Genomic DNA, 18,635 nt, shown 5'->3' with positions numbered 1-18,635 from the left:
GGAATATTTTGACTGTTGGTGGAGAAACTAGGAAAGTTTAATTCACGCAACATAAGGTTTGATTTGGTATATTCACTTCCATCAATTTGTTTCTCCTTGAGCAAATGATTGATGGTGAATGTTCTTGTTGGGGAGGGTATATTTCCAATCCATATCGTGACTAATTTGGCAACATTTTTTCAAATTACGGTTAGATTGTTGGAGTTTTAACTTGTTGTAGGTGAGACCAAGAAGTGATATTTGATAAAGTATAACAAATTTTCAAGTTACAGTTAGGCTTTCGACTTGTAGGTGAGATTCGATAAAGTGTGTGTAAAGCATCAATTATCGACCTTGAACCAAGTGTGAGCGAATAAACTTCTCTTAATCCAAGCTCTAGTAAGCAACCAAAAACAAGACTAAGCCTCAAGGATAATATTATCTATTATGCAAAATTAGATGTATGACATATTGACTTACATTTGTATTGGAAATTTGCAACAATGAAAAGTGTTACTTCCCTACGGCTAATTACCATTGTGTTCAAACTTCCAAAATTCAAAGTGTCTAACAATTCAACAAAGGGGTGGCTTGAAGTATTTCTTTAGTCTCTACATTTGCAATTTTGCATCTAGTCTTAATCTTGTAGTTGCATTCCCTTTTTGTTAGAAAAAAAGGAAACAAAAAAATATTGCCTTATTTTATTAAAATCATAACAGTTTAACCGTAATCTTATTCAAACTTGAAGGTTGTACTACAAAAATTACACTACAAAGACCACAAGCATAATTTAATTCTACGGGGTATTTCTATGATAATTATTAATACGAAAAATCTTAAATGATGAATGAAAGACGTATTTATTTCAGATATTTGATTAACTTGTATATGTTATCAACTTAACATGATATAACTTATTGTCTTATTCTGTATATTCAAATTAATTTGATAAATAGCCTTATATCTTGTACAAATTCACTTTCAATAGTTAGGAAAATTGAAGATAGTGATGATAAAATTACACGACTCTAATTTTCTCAAAAGTTGACCTCCAAACAATGTTCGGAAAAAATCAAAGTAGTTTGGGCCCACAAGTTGGAAACTTGCACGGTATAATGAAAAATCAACGGAGTTAAGTGGGTTGCCTATGATAACACAGTGTACTCGATTACATTGGAACAAATCTCAAATTGCACGTGGTGGCGGGAAGTAAACCTACCGTTTAATGTCGTACACACCTGCGCATTTATAGCGTTTAGTGTTCCACACTAGGTGTCTAGGTGCAATGCATGGTTGTTAAATATTTTTCACAATAATATAACAAAATCTAAAGTATATAAAAAAAAATATTAAGAAATATTTTATTTGGATATATATATGAGATATGATTGTCAAAATCGAAAGAAAATATATAAGGTACTATAAATAGTTTACTTAAAGATTTTGCAAAAAAAAAAAAAAAATAAACGGCGGGAATTTTTTTCATAAGGTAATGACAAGTGTCATGCTGTCATGAAAGTATTTGTTTTTAGTATAGGTTAATAGATAGATAGATGTCTGTTACTGTTTCGTTTTATAAAAAATGTAACACTTTGACTTGTAAAATTTTAGTTGATGCGTTATAAAATTTTGGAAATAAAGGAAGCACTCTCTATTAATTTTAAGGGTTACGATGTACTTGTAAATATTTTATAGTTTAATAGTTTGTATGTTTAAGTTCATGACAAAAAAAATAAAGGAAAAATTGTCAAATACTATCTTTCACTCTTTCAGCCATCTTCCCAAAATAGAAACATCTTTGATTTATCTCAAAATAATTTAATAACACAGCCCTTGACACAAGAATGGTACAAAAAATCGGTAACCTATTTTGTAGATTATATTTGACACGTGTCACAAATCTTATTGTTTGAGAATTGAGATATACTTAGGGCCTGTTCACATTTACTGAACTGAGCTGAATTGAACTGAATTGATTGGAGCTGAACTGAACTGATTGGAGCTGAACTGAACTGAATTGAGCTGAAATAAATATTTTATGAGAGAAGAAAATTAGGAGCTGAACTGAACTAAGCTGAACTGATTGGAGCTGAACTGAACTAAACTGAAATTAAGTAAATGTGAACAGACCCTTAGTTAACATGAATTTTTCATGGGTTTATACCGTAGGAACTTATATGAATTTGATTAATAAGTCGAGCACAACAAAATGGATGTAAGCGTAGACCTTAGTCATTAATTTGATTGGTCACTTAATATATTTGTCAACTAATTGATCGATAAAGTTGAAAATAACATCATAGATTCGTAGTACTCCCTATTACTACTACTTTATTATGGTGCAAATTATTCCATGTATTAATTCTGAATTTCTGATGTATTGTTCATGAGTTGAGGAAATTCTTGGAACTTAGGCAACAAAATATATATATCATCAGTTGATAACATGTCATATTCAAGATGCTATGCATGCTTTCCTCTAACACAAAATAAGTTGACTTTTTTTTTTGTTAAAAACATGAAATTCAATAAGCTAATCAAGAGTCAACGTAACCACATACACCTAAAGCCAGCAAAGTCATTCCTTTAATTATTCTTTGCACCTAGTCATATTCTGATATTAGCACAAGGTAGAAAAAAACTTGACAGATCGATAGTTTAATCTTATTTCTTCTATATATCAATCTATCAAGTTACAATGTAATTCTTCCGATCGACATATTATGCCTTTTATAAACCCATTTAAGGCAAACATAAAGGTGTGATACTGTGATCATATCAACACTAATGCATCTGTTCCATAAAAACTCTACAGTTAAGCTTGTTTGGACAAGAATAATACTATGATATATAGGTGACCTCTTAAGAAGTTTTTGTGTTACACCCCTTTTTATTTGGAATTTACCTCGTGAGGTGGGCTTCCTAATATTTATATTTTCTTACATTTAAAAAAAAAAAATTACGCAAACATAAAATGGTTGAATAAGGACCAAACTATGTACATCATAAATTTCAATTACATACTTTAATACCAATCTACCATTTGCTCTTGATGATGACAATATGTTTAATAAAAACTTTTTATATCAAATACCTACAAAAATAAATGATTTCAGGATGTATACTCTTACTCCCTATTATTATACAGTCTTAGCTTGTTAATCATGGTTCAAAATCATATAAATTGTAACTACCATGATAACATCTAAATGCTTGAAATGTATATGCTTTTTACTAAAGATGATTGGATCCATATGAATTGTAACATAATCAACATTTTAATGCTAGCATGAATACACTGTCACTTATAATAGCTACTGATGAATTTAGAATAAAATTTTTTGACAAAAAATTTATAATAATTCAAATGTCTTTTATTAAGTTATAAAATGTCAATAATAATATAATTTGTACGTATTAATATATAGTATGTTGCAAACCCTATACTATTTTCTTAAAATTAAATCAATTTTTAGAAGTTTGCCTAACAAATATTAGAAGCAAATACAAGTGGGGGATAGCACCATATATACAGTTAATGTCAATTAAATTAATCAATTATACATCGCTCGTTTTGTTTCAAAAAAAAAAAAAAAAAAAGAAGAAAAATCAATTATATATGATCGTCCAAATGGTATAATACCTCGAATGATTCCTTCGCTATTTTCTTATTTCCTCGGACCGCTAATTTCAACCAAATATTTATAATACTCCAAACATTGTACATTTGTACGTGGCAAAAGGAGGCAAGTATAGTCCAAAATTACAATATCAAATTGGTGAATTCTTTTTTTTTTTTTCGACTGGAAATTCTCTATTTATTTGTTTATAAAACTGAACTGAAAATGACGGTTCATCTTCCTTAAATTGCGTGAAAACAATGTACTCCGTAGGAAGTACCAGAATCTCATCCTCTAATATAAGTGGACCAATATTCAGAATTTTTTAACGTAGTAAATACTACTTTCTCTGTCCCTAAATTACCTTTCTATTTCTATCATTTATTCCTCAGATAATAGAGATTAGTAGAAATGTAATTTAGGGACGGAGGGAGTATTGTGGTATTGCACTATTCTTTTCAGAGAAATCAAGCTAAACACAATACAATATGCTAATTAATCAAAAAATATTGGTCTGTTCACATTTACTGAATTGAGCTGAACTGAATTGATTAGAGCTGAACTGAACTGAATTGAGCTGAAATAAATATTTTATGAGAGAGGGAAATTTAGAGCTAAACTGAACTGAACTGATTGGAGCTGAACTGAACTGAACAGATTGGAGCTGAACTGAACTGAAATTAAGTAAATGTGAACAGGCCCTAAGTGTTGTTTTTGTAAGAGGACACTAATGCATGGCCACACGGGTATAATAATGTATGGAGTTATTATTAGCGAATGTTAATCAGTTTAGTTAGTTAAAATTTGGGCTGTATTTAATGTAGCCGTCTAAGATCTAGAATTTCCATCTATATTTGTGAATTTAATTAATTTTGACAGAATTACCTTTAATACAAAGCTGTCATAACTACTTTGAAAGTTTGAATAAGAATAATAACACTAGCAATAATAAAGATAATTTGATCATATCGATTTATAAAGACAACAACCTATTAAGACCAAAAAATGAAAAAATATATATCAAAGAAAATACAACATCAAAATTAAAAAAAGACCCTAACAAACTCGGATGATTATTAGCTCAAAAGCGATTAACACTCCGTATAACATAACACATGACATGCTACCTAAAAATTATTAACGGTTCCCTTTTTTCTTTTAAGAACTCACATAAAACTCAAAAATCAGTTTTAGTATACTAATTCTATTCAATTATTCATAATTATTTTCAGACCAGCTAAAAAGTTACTAAATGACAAAAACTTAATCACTAAAAGTCTCTTGCGTCCCTACTCTTTTATTGTTTGTAAAAATTGGCATATAATTTCATACAATCATACTTTGCCACAAAATCATATTTTAAAATTCTAGAATCATAAAATAATAATTTAGCTTTTACTCCCCTACATGATTTTGAAAGACTTAGGGTATACTCACATTTACAGAAATGAGCTAAACTGAATTAAACTGAATTGATTGGAGTTGAACTGAACTAAAATTAAGCTGAAGTGAACAGACCCTTAATATTCATAGGTAGTACTTCAAATCATAATTCAACTAGCTACTTTTTCCGTTTCATAAAAATCTTATGCTTATATCTTAGATGAACACCCTTTGACATTAATTATTTATAGTTTCATAAATCATTATAATTTGTAATTAATAAGATCTCATATATGAGATTTTCTACCTACTCCAGACATAAATTACTAAAGTCGATCGACTTTTAATTACATTAGTATGATTAAAAAAAATATTGCGTAATTTATACTAAATGCGATCAAAAAGTATGTTTATTTCATAATTTAACAAACTCTTACTTAGTATATATGAGTAGTTTATACTTCGTAATAAGTTTCACCTTTTTAGTTCTAAAAATCCAAATTACTTCACTAGATTTACTTAAAATAATTACTCGTATAACTTGTTAATAAAAATCATAAATACCTTAGATTACAATATCAACATGACCCGTGACTAATAATTTCGGACAAAATATGTCTTTTCTTTTTATATACTAATAATCAAAATTACCATAATTATACACAACAAATTAATTGCTACTCTCCCTCCTCAACACAACATTTCCTACAACTCTGTGGCACACATACAATTACACACACTCCCCAAAATCAAATCACCCTGTTCTTCTGCTGCACCTCTACTCTCGAAAAAAGCACCCATCTTTTTTATACCCTTTTTCAGAAACAAAAGAAACCCAGAAAAATCTCAACTTTAATAAGAAGAAAAATCACAATTGCTGGTATTTGGGTTAGTTTCTTCTGATTGACTAAAATGGCGGGAAATGATTGGATTAACAGTTATTTAGAGGCAATTTTGGATGTGGGTCCTGGTCTTGATGATGCAAAATCATCTCTTTTGTTGAGAGAAAGAGGAAGATTTAGTCCTACTCGATATTTTGTTGAAGAAGTTATCACTGGTTTTGATGAAACTGATCTTCATCGTTCATGGGCTCGGGTAATTTTTCATTATTTTCATCGAATTTTGTCAGATTGCTGATCTTAGTGTGTTGATCTTTTAATTTTTTATGTGAATTTTGGTAAATTAATTATTTTTTTGGAGTTTTGATTGATCTGATTAAGTGGGGTTGTAATAATTTTTTATTTTTTGATGAAAAAAAGGTTTGATTTTTGCATGATTTGATGGGTTTTCAGGCACAAGCAACGAGAAGTCCTCAAGAGAGGAATACTAGATTGGAGAATATGTGTTGGAGAATATGGAATTTGGCTCGTCAGAAGAAGCAGGTAATTGCAATTCTGTTAATTTGATTTCCATTTTGATGATGTTTGGTTTAATCTCTGTGTGTTACTAATTATTTGAGTTTCATGAATGTTTAGAATGACCGCGAATTTTGGAAAAGAAGTAGCAGTAATTGAGACCTTGATGGTCATTTATTATTGTTTGGGTGTTTGATTATTTGGTTGGTTGGTTGTTCTTGTTGGAATCAAGAGTGTCGATTATACACTCGGGTGTACCTAGCTAAGAGACTATGAAGCGTTGGCTGGGATGGGGTGTATAAGGATGGTTTATATAGGGGAGAAATGTATGATTTTTGTGCTAGTGGAACATGTACTTGGCTAGTGGGTAGTGTATAAATACTCCGTACATCATCATATGGTTAGTCAATTGCTGATTTTGACACTTCTGCCTTTTTCCATAAAGGTTTTTTGGTCAGTCAAATTATTCGTGTGCATAAAATGGTGTTATATGTGTTAATTTGACTTTATTTATTTAATTATTTTGAATTACTGTGTTAAGTAGCTTATTTTGACTGATATGTGCCTGTTAAGTCAACTCTATTGAATTAGTACTATCTGGGCATGTGATGCTTGGCTTGGTATATACATGTGTTTCTCATGTTTTTTGCTTGATGTACAGCTTGAGAATGAAGAAGCTCAGCGAAAGGCAAAACGCCGCATGGAGCTTGAGAGAGGTCGTCGAGAAGCAACTGCTGAAATGTCGGAGGACTTATCCGAGGGAGAGAAGGATGTTTCAGCTCATGGTGAAAGCAACCGTCCTAGGTTGCCAAGAATAAATTCTCTTGATGCTATGGAGACTTGGATCAGTCAGCAAAAGGGGAAAAAGCTCTACCTTGTATTGATAAGGTAATACTTCATGTTGCATCATAGTTAAGTAATGTGAAGTATATGTTGAAAGCGGCTGCATAGAGAGCTTTGCTTTACTGCTCGGGATACACAAGTAACATTGTAAGAGAGAGCGCTACTTTATATGGCCCCTCTGCAACCAATTTCAGTTTCTACACGCTCCTCAAGCTAAGAAGGGATAATTATTAAGTATGATAAATTCCTAGTTTGATGCATCTTTTTTTAAGTACCTGCCAATTGAAAGTGTGTAGAAAGATAAGTTAGCTGAAGCAGACCCTCTATAAGTTTCTCCCTTGTAAAATGGAAATCAATCTTTATATGCTTAGCACGCTCATGATACATTGGGTTTTTAGCTGTATGTACTGTAGACTGGCTATTACAGTGCAGAAGAACATGATGCGTAGAGTCGGACTTATAATTCTTCTAGTAACTTGGCAAGCCAAATGAGTTTTGCAACAGCTTTAGGCATTTTTCTGTATTCAGCTTATGAGGAATACTTGAACATGGTTGGTTACTAATTAGATTTTTAGCTGATTGATAAATTTCCAAGCTTGATTTTCTTGGATCTGGATTGGAGTATGTGGTCTTAGTCACCTTGAAGTAGAATTCCTTGATGAACAGACCCGTTCACGTATGATAGCATGATATAAGGCATGGAGATGAGAACTTTAAGGATGTTACTTGAACCGATTCAAGGTCTGTAAAACTGTAAGTAAGATTGAGTTGCTCATTTATTTCTGACTTTGTTTTGTTCTGTTTCAATCTCACCCTCAAAACACCATAATTATCATTCAAGCCATGAGAAAATGCTAGAGCCTCTGATCTTGAACCAGTATGCCATTGCTTTTGCAGCTTCACATCTATATTCTATCTCATTTTCAATTTGTTGTAGACTTTTGCAATACAAAGTGCTTCTTACAATATATTTTCTTACATCACAGGCTCACTGTATTCCCTCTTATTAATATAGAATTAGGAGCAGGTTTCTTGTAAGTATTTTCATCAAAATTGAGCTTGTTCTTTGCTTTGAGAGAAACTTCATTTGACCTTTTTAAAAAATTTAGTTTCTCGCTCCAATTTCATTGGCTGAATAGTAATTTGAATGATCAGCATGATGTAAACTTCATAAAACCTATAAGTCACTGTACCTCTAGAACCAGATAATGTGGAGCTATCATTCTCTGATCTTGAAGATTGAGTCAATGAAAATTTTTGATTGATGTAATGGCTTAGTCAATTGTTGAATTTGATCTACTAGACATAAAAGAATGAGGATATATTTTTGGTTTTGATGTAGGTTTGATAAATTGGAGTATCAAACCAATTATTAAAAAAATAGAATATATCATATTGTGAATTATCAGAGTTTTAAGTTAGAGCAAGAATTTTGCTATGATTTACATGTTTAGTAATTTAATGGTTAATACCATGAATTTTAGAATAATTGAGGATCTGTCACCAGAATCATATAAGCCTAAGGCTTAAGTTCTGACATCATGTTGAATTTCCATATCTTCGATAAAATATTTTAGGGGTTCTTTGGAATGTTTTGATCCATGCTACATATTTCTTGCAGCTCATCAACTTTAAATTTGCAAAATATTGTTTTTTTTTTTTTTTTTTTTTTTTCCTTTTTTCCTCTCCTATGTAGTATGGCTTAAGTTTTTCCCCACTTGTTTATATGCAGTCTTCATGGTTTGATAAGAGGCGAAAACATGGAACTTGGTCGTGATTCTGATACTGGTGGTCAGGTAACATTAAGTTTGTGTGATTCATAGCTTTATCTCATGATGAACAGACTTTTAAGTATGGATTTTTCTGCTTTTGGATTACAGGTGAAATATGTAGTTGAGCTTGCAAGGGCTCTTGGTTCAATGCCAGGAGTTTACCGAGTTGATTTGCTAACTAGGCAAGTTTCTTCTCCTGATGTGGATTGGAGTTACGGAGAGCCTACTGAGATGCTGAATCGAACAGATTCCAATGGTTTTGATGATGATAATGATGATGATGAGATGGGAGAGAGCAGTGGTGCTTACATTGTTCGTATACCTTTTGGACCTAGGGATAAATATATCCCAAAAGAAGAACTTTGGCCTTACATTCCAGAATTTGTTGATGGTGCTTTAAACCACATAGTCCAGATGTCCAAAGTTCTAGGTGAACAAATTGGTGGTGGTGAAACAGTTTGGCCAGTTGCCATTCATGGACATTATGCTGATGCTGGTGATTCTGCTGCTCTGCTCTCTGGTGCTCTAAATGTTCCGATGCTTTTAACAGGGCATTCTCTTGGCCGAGACAAGTTAGAGCAGCTCCTCAAACAAGGTCGGATGTCTAAAGAGGACATAAATAATACATACAAAATGATGCGTAGGATAGAAGCTGAAGAGCTATCACTTGATGCCTCTGAGATAGTCATAACTAGTACAAGACAAGAAATAGAAGAGCAGTGGCGGCTCTATGATGGGTTTGATCCCGTGTTAGAACGTAAACTCCGAGCAAGGATGAAGCGTGGTGTAAGCTGTTATGGAAGGTTCATGCCCCGTATGGTTGTAAGTTTCACTGAAACTTAGTGGTATATAGATTTAAAGTTTGTGGCCAGTTGGTTGCTGGTTTTTTATATAATTGAATTTTTGGATGCTTGAATAACCACTATGATAATGAGATTAATGACAACTGTTATCTGAAATCTATTTGGTCTTGTTGATCATCCTTTTAATCAAAGCTCAAAAAACTTTTCCTAACTAATTCTTTTTTTTTTTTCAAAATTTTATTTTTAAATTAGGATTTTGGCTGACACATGTGGCTGGTGAATTACGGTGCGTGTGTGCCATGCATAGTATAGCATTCAGACGATGTGTAGCTGTGATCACTTATTGTGTTACTCATTGTGTCTTTAAAAAAGTCTGGAACTCTATCAAATCTTTCCACATGATTTGTGTCTTTAGTGCCTGATGTTGAGTTGCCTGATGCTGCAGTTGGCACTTCTAGTATCTAGCGGCAGTTACATTACACTTTCACCTGTTAAGCTTTCTGTTATGCTACTCAGTATATACTAGTACTCATTACGGAAAACAGGGCTTTTTACAATGTTTCATAATTTTATGTCCTTTGTTTCTCATCCCGGCATCTCGTGGCCTTTCCTCTAGATGTTGCCACTAAAATTCATCTTGTACGGAGTAAATAACCTTTATTTTTTATAAGCTGGCAAGGTGAAAATGTTTGGGACACTTGATGAGACATGCATTGGCTAAAAGATCTTTGCTGATCAGATTTGGTCTGTCTCAAATGACATCATTGAAGAGCTGTTCTTAATGAATATAAACTTTTGACTGATAGATTTAGGAAAACATGTTAATATTTTGCTCCATCTGAGGTCACCCAAACGGCTGGGTTGCATGTTACTGTACTTCACTTTTTTTTTAATCTGCTTTTGAAAGTTTGTCATGTTCTGCAGGTTATTCCTCCTGGAATGGAATTCCATCATATTGTTCCACATGAGGTTGATTTGGATGGTGAAGCAGAAGAAATTGAAGAACATCCCACATCACCTCCGCCTATCTGGACTGAGGTCTTATACATGCTCTCTTTTCCCCTTTCGCAGCACTAACTTCCCTTATTTTTTTTTGTCCATGGTTGGATGCTGTTTCTCTAACATTATGCACCACAGCACCAGTTTACACCCTTCTACTGCACCTTCTTGTTTCTGAGTTTAATTTTCTGTATATATTTGTTTTGCAGATAATGCGCTTCTTTACTAACCCAAGAAAACCAATGATCCTTGCCCTTGCTAGGCCTGACCCAAAGAAGAACATTACGACTTTGGTCAAAGCATTTGGCGAATGCCGTCCATTAAGGGAGCTAGCTAACCTAGTACGTTTACTTCCATGATATTATGTTTTTATAGTTGAACTTCTTAATGATGTCACCTTCACTATTTTTACTAAATTGAATTTTTTGCCTTTGATATTTGCAGACTCTTATTATGGGTAATCGGGATGGTATTGACGAGATGTCTAGCACCAGCTCTTCAGTTCTCATGTCAGTGCTTAAGCTAATTGATAAATATGACCTTTATGGTCAAGTAGCATATCCCAAACATCACAACCAAGCTGATGTTCCTGAAATTTATCGCTTGGCAGCAAAGACGAAGGTACTTAAGCATAACTAAGTTTTGACTTTTGTATAATCCCTTATTTTGTCAGGTAATGTTTTATCCACTGTCCAAAAGTAGCAATCCGATCTATTTTTAAATGGTTTCTGTATCGGTGCAGGGAGTCTTTATTAATCCAGCTTTTATTGAGCCATTCGGGCTAACTTTAATAGAGGTACTTATCTAACATGACAAATCTACTTATAAAGTTTTTTGCACGTATTTTTCTCTTGAGATTTTGGTCAACGTTTATTACTTCTTACAGGCAGCAGCTCATGGTTTACCAATGGTCGCTACAAAAAATGGAGGTCCTGTTGATATCCAGAGGGTAATTTAGCTAATGAAGCCAGTTCTCTTTTCTGAAATATGTTGCTTTTTCTATATTAAGGCTGTGTAATTGTTTATTCTGATTTTTTATTTTAACATAAAACTGTGAACAGGTTCTTGACAATGGCTTGCTTGTGGATCCTCATGAGCAGCAATCTCTTGCTACTGCTTTGCTGAAGCTTGTTGCAGATAAGCAATTATGGGCAAAATGTCGGCAGAATGGACTGAAAAATATTCATCTGTACTCGTGGCCTGAGCATTGCAAGACATACTTATCTCGAATAGCAAGTTGCAGACAAAGACAGCCACAGTGGCAAAAACCTAGTGATGAAGGGATTGAAAATGAAGAGACTGAATCTCCTAGTGATTCGTTAAGAGACATAAAAGATATATCTCTAAATTTGAAGTTCTCAATATCATTAGATGGGGATAAGGGTGAAGATGTTGAGAGTCTTGGAAATGGTGGCAAAAACAATCTTGAGAATGCTGTTATGTCATGGTCAAAGGGTGATTCGAAAGATGCTCGTAAGGCTAGGTTCTCGGATAAAGGAGATCTGGCTTCTAGTAAATATCCAGCATTTAGAAGGAGAAAACATATATATGTTATTGCTGTAGATGGAGATTATGAAGACGGACTTTCTGATATTATTCGTAGGATATTTGATGCTGCTGGTAAAGAGAAGACTGAAGGTTCAATTGGGTTTATATTGTCAACCTCCTATTCTATGCCGGAGATTCAGTCATATCTGCTATCAAAGGGCTTCAATCTTAATGATTTTGATGCATACATATGCAACAGTGGCAGTGATATGTACTATTCATCTCTGACCCCCGAGGAGAGTCCTATTGTAGCAGATTCAGATTACCATTCACACATTGAATACAGGTGGGGTGGAGAAGGCCTCCGGAGGACTTTGCTTCGCTGGGCAGCTTCAATTGCTGTAAAGAAAGATGATAACGAAGAACAAGTTGTCACTGAAGATAATGAAGTTTCTACAGATTATTGCTTTGCTTTCAAGATAAAGAACCCAGATAAGGTACTTTTTATAAGGTGAACTGTGAATTGGTGTTTTAACAGAATAGTTGATGTTGATTATCATCTATTGCTTTCCTCATTGCAGGTTCCCCCTAGCAAGGAGCTCCGCAAGTCGATGAGAATTCAGGGTCTTCGCTGCCATGTGATCTATTGTCAAAACGGGACTAAAATGAATGTGATTCCCGTACTGGCATCTCGTTCTCAAGCCCTCAGGTAAAACTACCCCTGTAATATGGAATTGCATTTTCTGGTAATGTATCTAGGGGGTTTACTGTAGCTTAAATTTAAAATTTCGTCTACATCTATTAACCTCTTCAGCTCTTCTGCACCCCTTGATGGAGGTAACAAAGCTTTACTATTTGATGATGTACATTTGCTGAGAATCTCACTGTTTCTTGAAACCTTAGATAGACCTGTACAATTTAGGATATGTATAGGCAAAGCAGAACATAGTGAGATTTTAGAAGTTGATGAAGTTATATTTCTGTCCTGGAGTTAATCTAACAAATACTGTACTTCATTTGATTTCATAGTCTCATTGTTGAGGGTACATTCGACACCTGATTTTCCTTTATATGAGCTTGTCGAACTTTATATTAGTTGGAAATTGAATTTGGGTAGCTCTTTCTGTGACCTTAATTTACCAAACTTGTGTAAATTTAGTGTTCCTAAATTTATCTTAGTTGATGTTATTAACCCTTTACCCCTAATATTATTGGAAGAAATAAGCTTGCCTGAGGGAGTGCAATTATTTGGGGTTATTATTCAGCCAAAATCCTTTTTTATTTCTTGCTTTTCTAACATCAGAACTTTCAGAAGGTTATTATTTGGGGTTCCCTCCTTTTTATCACATACCTGGTTGCTTGGTACTCCGTATTTTATAATCTGTCTAAACTGTGAAGCATCCTTAATCTTCAGGTATCTATATGTTCGTTGGGGCGTTGATCTGTCAAAGATGGTGGTCTTTGTTGGAGAATGTGGAGACACCGATTATGAAGGCTTGCTTGGTGGAGTCCATAAGAGCGTAATCCTGAAGGGAGTCAGCAATAAAGCATTTAAATCTCTCCATGCCAACAGAAACTACCCTCTTACACATGTTGTGTCGCTTGACAGCCCCAATATTGGAGAGGTGGGGGAAGGGTGCAGCAGTTCCGAAATCCAGTCCATTGTGACAAAACTCGGAAATTCCAAAGCCTGATCAGAAATCTGCTGTATGGTTTAAGTCCCAGAAACATCATGTATTGCTTTTGATATAATTCAGAATCACAATATTTACATTTGGTTCAGTAGTGATTAGTCGCATAATAATCATATAATTATACTACCACTGTCAAGTAGTAGCATCGGCCCAAGTGTAACAATAAAGGTGCAAATGCTAGTATGGAAAATGAGCACTAGCTGCACTTATTCTATCCCTGCCCTGGATTCTTTCCCTGTTTCATGTTGTAATTTTCTGAAAATGTACAGCATAGTAGATTTTCTTTAGATTTGTGTTCATTTCATTCATTCCTGTAATCCGAAACTTAATCTGTTCGGCGTGGTGGTTTCAGTATTCGAGTGAGCTCCAGTGCTTTAGTCTGGTAAAATACCGAAGCATTCATTATCGGTTGTATTGCAGTGTATAACATTAGTGTCAAGTTTTCATTTCGTGGCATTACTGGCATACTCCGTATATTGCAAGATTAAAAATTACCAAGTATTATATTTGGGATTATGGAAACAAGCTAAGAGAAATTCATGTGTGTGCATATCAGTAATCTATCAAGATCAATTTTCTGTTTTTTTAGATGAATTTTTTTCTTAATGGTAGTGTTTTTTTTTTTTTAAATCTTTTTTATTTACTCTTTTTTTTTTTTTGTTAATTTTTTTTTGTTTTTGTTAAATTTTAAGGATGCTAGTTTTTTTAGACAAAAATGAGAGGGTAGTTATGAATTATGATAGGAGAATTTTTTATTTTATTTTTAATTGCACTTATCTTTGGTAATAATGTAATTTTTAAAATGTAGTAAGGTATTTTAGGAAAAACAAAATTTATCAACCAAAAGGTCCTCTCTCTTTACGGGGGAGAAATTAGAGGTAGAGGGTCTAGTCAACAGAATGACGAGGGACTGGCTAACAGAATTTTGTTATCCTCAATTCTCTACTGATACAGTTATAATTATCTTGTTTTTGAAAATATTTATCATTATAATTTGAGGAATTTGGTTGTTAACCTTTGGAAATATTAATTGACACTTTTTAATGAATGAAAGGAAGCAAGTTCCAAAATTAACATGGATGAAAATGATTAAGATGAAAAGTAAGGTAATGAAGTATTGAAAACATTGGGTTGGAGTAGATGTACAAACTACGACTACTTAACTACTTTCAATGGTACTTCATGAGGAGCAATTGCCATTCAAATTATTACCATACAAAAAGTTGTACCTGCCCCATCCTCGTGGCAGGTCCAAAATCCATCCTTATCCCCGCCCTAATGGGTATAATTCCAAAACCATCCCGTCCCACCCCCACTTGGATATCCATCCCAACCTAATTCCCACCTTTCAATACACAATACTACATAAATAATATAAATTACAAAAAAAATAAAATAAAATTGTTGTTAATATTATACACTTTTTTGTTTATAATATTACCATATTATAAATCTACTATTTTATTTTATAATTTTTTTTATAAAATATATAGTATAATAATATATATTTTATATTTAAAAATACAAAAATGTAGGTATAGGTTGAGGATGAGACGGGTACGAAGTGGGGCGGGTGAGGCGGGACAAGGATGGGGCGGGTCCAACCTAAAATCCATCCCCGTCCCATCACCCATGACGGGTATGGTTTTTATCCCTATCCCCGCCCCACCACCCGCCAAACTGGGGCGAGATTGGGACGGGTCTCCTACTTGACCCGCCCCACTGACATCCCTAGTAGGCTAGTACTAATGTCTTCATTGCTAAGATTTTGTTGAACAAAATTGAAGACTTGGATGATGAGTTCCGGGAACAACTTTCTGAAATAGCTGTCAACACCACCTATGATCATCCTGATATTGCTAGGAATCTCCAGATAATGGGTTATTACGTTGCGCATAAAACGTATGAGATCATATAGCGAGGTAAAATCATAATTACTTCTTGCAGTACGGTCATCAACTAAACTTGAATGAATTAACTTCTTCCATCCCTTGTAGTTCTTACTCTTCTCAGCAATGAGCTGAATAGACTTCCGAAGGGGAGAAGAATTTGGTTCTAGTCCCATGCGATGGCTAACGTCACAAATAAACGCATTCCTCTGCTTTGCATCCCAAAATAGAGGATGACACAACACCTCGCTTGCTGACGGTCTACAACCAAAAAAAAAAACAGAAGATATTATCAGCATGTGTACACGACACATACAACATTGGTGTATTATGTGTGGTCTGCAACTCAGCTGTAATGGTGGTTCCTGACGTATTAACTAAACAGAATAGTCACTGGGAAATAGGAAGGTAATTGTTTCAATGCTTTAAATGCTGATATTTAGTGTGTAATTATAGGATAGGAGGCATTGATTTTTGATGTTTTGTGTCCTGATTCTCCTGAAGGCTTCTCTTCTATATGCATTGTTCTGTTGGTTAATCAATAAATATATGGCTTCGTATAGAAAAATACCTATTTTCAGGATCCCGATGAAGTAGTTTCTTCACCAAGTCCAATGCTTCGGGGATGGAGAGGTAGGAGAATAGTTTATGATCCGTTGTGATATTGTAATCAACCTTGAAATGTTCCCCAAACGGGTGATAACCCCCTGTCAAACAGAAGTATATAATAGCACCTAAGTTGAAGAGGTCGACTGCATTTGAGTATCGCCTCTTCAACAGCTGTTCTGGTGCTCTCCATCCAGCTGTGCCGCCGCTTCCTACATATAATTAAAGAAACAAGGGGTTCAGGGAGAAAATATAAAAAGAAATACGTCGTAAAAAACAAGAGAAAATCATTAGTACAGTTTACCAGAGTAGGTCAGACTACCATCAATCACTGATTTGGAAATACCTAGATCACAAATTTTTGGAACAAATTTATCCTCAACCATCACTATTAAAATATTCTGAGGCTTCAAATCTCTATGTATAATTCCACGAGAATGCAGATGTTCCAAGCCAGATACAATACCTCTAATCAATTCAATCATCCGATTGGTTGGAAAGTCGGTAAGAGTCCACAAGTCTGATCGACAAAAATCTTTGTCTTTCTGTTTAAATTCAAATTCAGTAGAGAAAGTTGAATTTATTTGTTCGGGTGACACTTTGGAGTGACCATAGATTAGGTCCGAAAGATTACAGTAACATCTTTCAAAGAAAACATACACGAAATCATTGTCAAACTCTGTCCCAAAATATCGCACTATGTTTTGGTGTTGATCAGAAGCAAGAAGTTTATGGACCTCATTTGGCTTATAATGTGCTTTTTTCATTTTTTTGACAGCCGCCAAACGTCCATAAAAATTTCCTTCATACACGATTTTTTCATTAGAGCCTTCCGCAATTACACGATCAGAAACCCTCAAATTGCAATTTTGATTGATCATTCTTCCAAGTTCGATGTCAGTAACATCCACGGAATGGGATGGACCATCAAGTTTTTCTTCCAATTTCGATTGATCTATCAAAAGTTTTTTACCCCTTTCGTTCACCTGATCATCCCATTTTGATATCTCATCAATTTCCAAAGTACTCTCAACCAATCTATCCTCCCAACACCATTGACGATTATTATATGGATAATAATCAGATTTCATAAACCACGTAAAGATTTCATTCATAGGGAATTCATTAGCCAAAAAACTCAGAAATCTGTCAAGTATCACAGGAGTTGAACGACCACGATCACCACGAACCAACCGCTTATGAAACTCATCATAGCGTAGTTCTCCAAATGATTTACTTATATTATTATGGTAATATAAACTGTAAAATAAACAGTTGGTAAGATCATTGTAAATATTAAAATGGAACAAATGGTTAAACCCAAATTCGAAAAAAAATAAATAAAACTATTCATGATTAGAAATCTTTAATTAATTGAAAACAAAAATCAAGAAATTAAACAAAATTCATAATTGTTTAAATCTTTCCTAACAAGATTATGATGAGCATAAGTGGACTTAAGGAATGTATACTAGAAGAGACTAACCTCAAGCAAAGATTATAATAGTATGCAAAATCGAACCTCCCCAAGTATGAGCCATGTTTTACCCATGAATCCTTACAAAAGCCATGTTTTACCCATGATTTATGAACTATCTCAGAATCCATGTATACCTGACAAAGCCAAAATGTTATTATGAATTTAGATATCTATATATGCCTGTAACTCATATGATCTTGAATGGTAAACACATGCAGCAGTTTAATCCCAATAAATTGGCTTTAATTAACAGAGATCCACAAAGTCAACTCTCATACAAATCAAAGAAAACTCAAAAATCTTATAAAAACTCAAATATTTAAAGAATTGAATCATTAGTATCAATAATTTACCAGAATTCAACAAATTCTTAGATATTGATCAACTCCAAACAGCTAATTCCGATGAGTAAGGATAAAATGTATTCACCTTGCCTGGTTATTGTGGTGGTCAACGTGTTCGGTGAGGGAATCTGGAGAGTGAGAGAGGAAGTAGAGGTTGAATCGCCGGCGATCGGGGTTGAGGGAAAGTGAGAGGTGTTTGGTAGGAAATTAGCTTTAGTTGAGAAGACAGTCAAAATTTCTTACATGTAACATGCATAAATAAAAATGTTACGTACCGTTGTTGAACTCTTTTCAATTTTTTATGTTACTAGTTGTGCCATCGCGCGCGATGCGCGCGATAGCCCAATTCACACGTATTGGATTGAAATAAATCGAAGGTT

General features: G+C 33.9%; 2 protein-coding genes across 2 annotated transcripts; one reads left to right on the top strand and one right to left on the bottom strand.

Moving 5' to 3' along the window:
* The first annotated feature begins 5,651 nt into the window (after positions 1–5,651).
* On the top strand, positions 5,652–14,305 carry LOC145610239 (putative sucrose-phosphate synthase). Its single transcript, XM_081665536.1, has 13 exons — positions 5,652–6,077; positions 6,275–6,364; positions 6,999–7,225; positions 8,913–8,976; positions 9,061–9,774; positions 10,680–10,793; positions 10,964–11,095; positions 11,199–11,375; positions 11,497–11,550; positions 11,641–11,703; positions 11,816–12,739; positions 12,824–12,951; positions 13,657–14,305. The coding sequence occupies exons 1-13, from the start codon at positions 5,895–5,897 to the stop codon at positions 13,934–13,936; spliced, it is 3,150 nt and encodes a 1,049-aa protein (XP_081521662.1). The 5' UTR covers positions 5,652–5,894; the 3' UTR covers positions 13,937–14,305.
* Positions 14,306–15,641: 1,336 nt separating this feature from the next.
* On the bottom strand, positions 15,642–18,039 carry LOC145610426 (serine/threonine-protein kinase/endoribonuclease IRE1b-like). Its single transcript, XM_081665771.1, has 4 exons — positions 17,918–18,039; positions 16,736–17,691; positions 16,397–16,643; positions 15,642–16,086 (listed from the first exon to the last, which is right to left on the bottom strand). The coding sequence occupies exons 1-4, from the start codon at positions 18,037–18,039 to the stop codon at positions 15,642–15,644; spliced, it is 1,770 nt and encodes a 589-aa protein (XP_081521897.1).
* Positions 18,040–18,635: the final 596 nt, after the last annotated feature.

The sequence above is a fragment of the Chenopodium album genome, chromosome 24, assembly GCF_948465745.1.
Source record: "Chenopodium album chromosome 24, dcCheAlbu1.1, whole genome shotgun sequence".
Taxonomy (NCBI): domain Eukaryota; kingdom Viridiplantae; phylum Streptophyta; class Magnoliopsida; order Caryophyllales; family Amaranthaceae; genus Chenopodium; species Chenopodium album.
The sequence above is the reverse complement of the archived record's forward strand: the minus strand, read 5'-3'. Positions and strand labels throughout refer to the sequence as shown.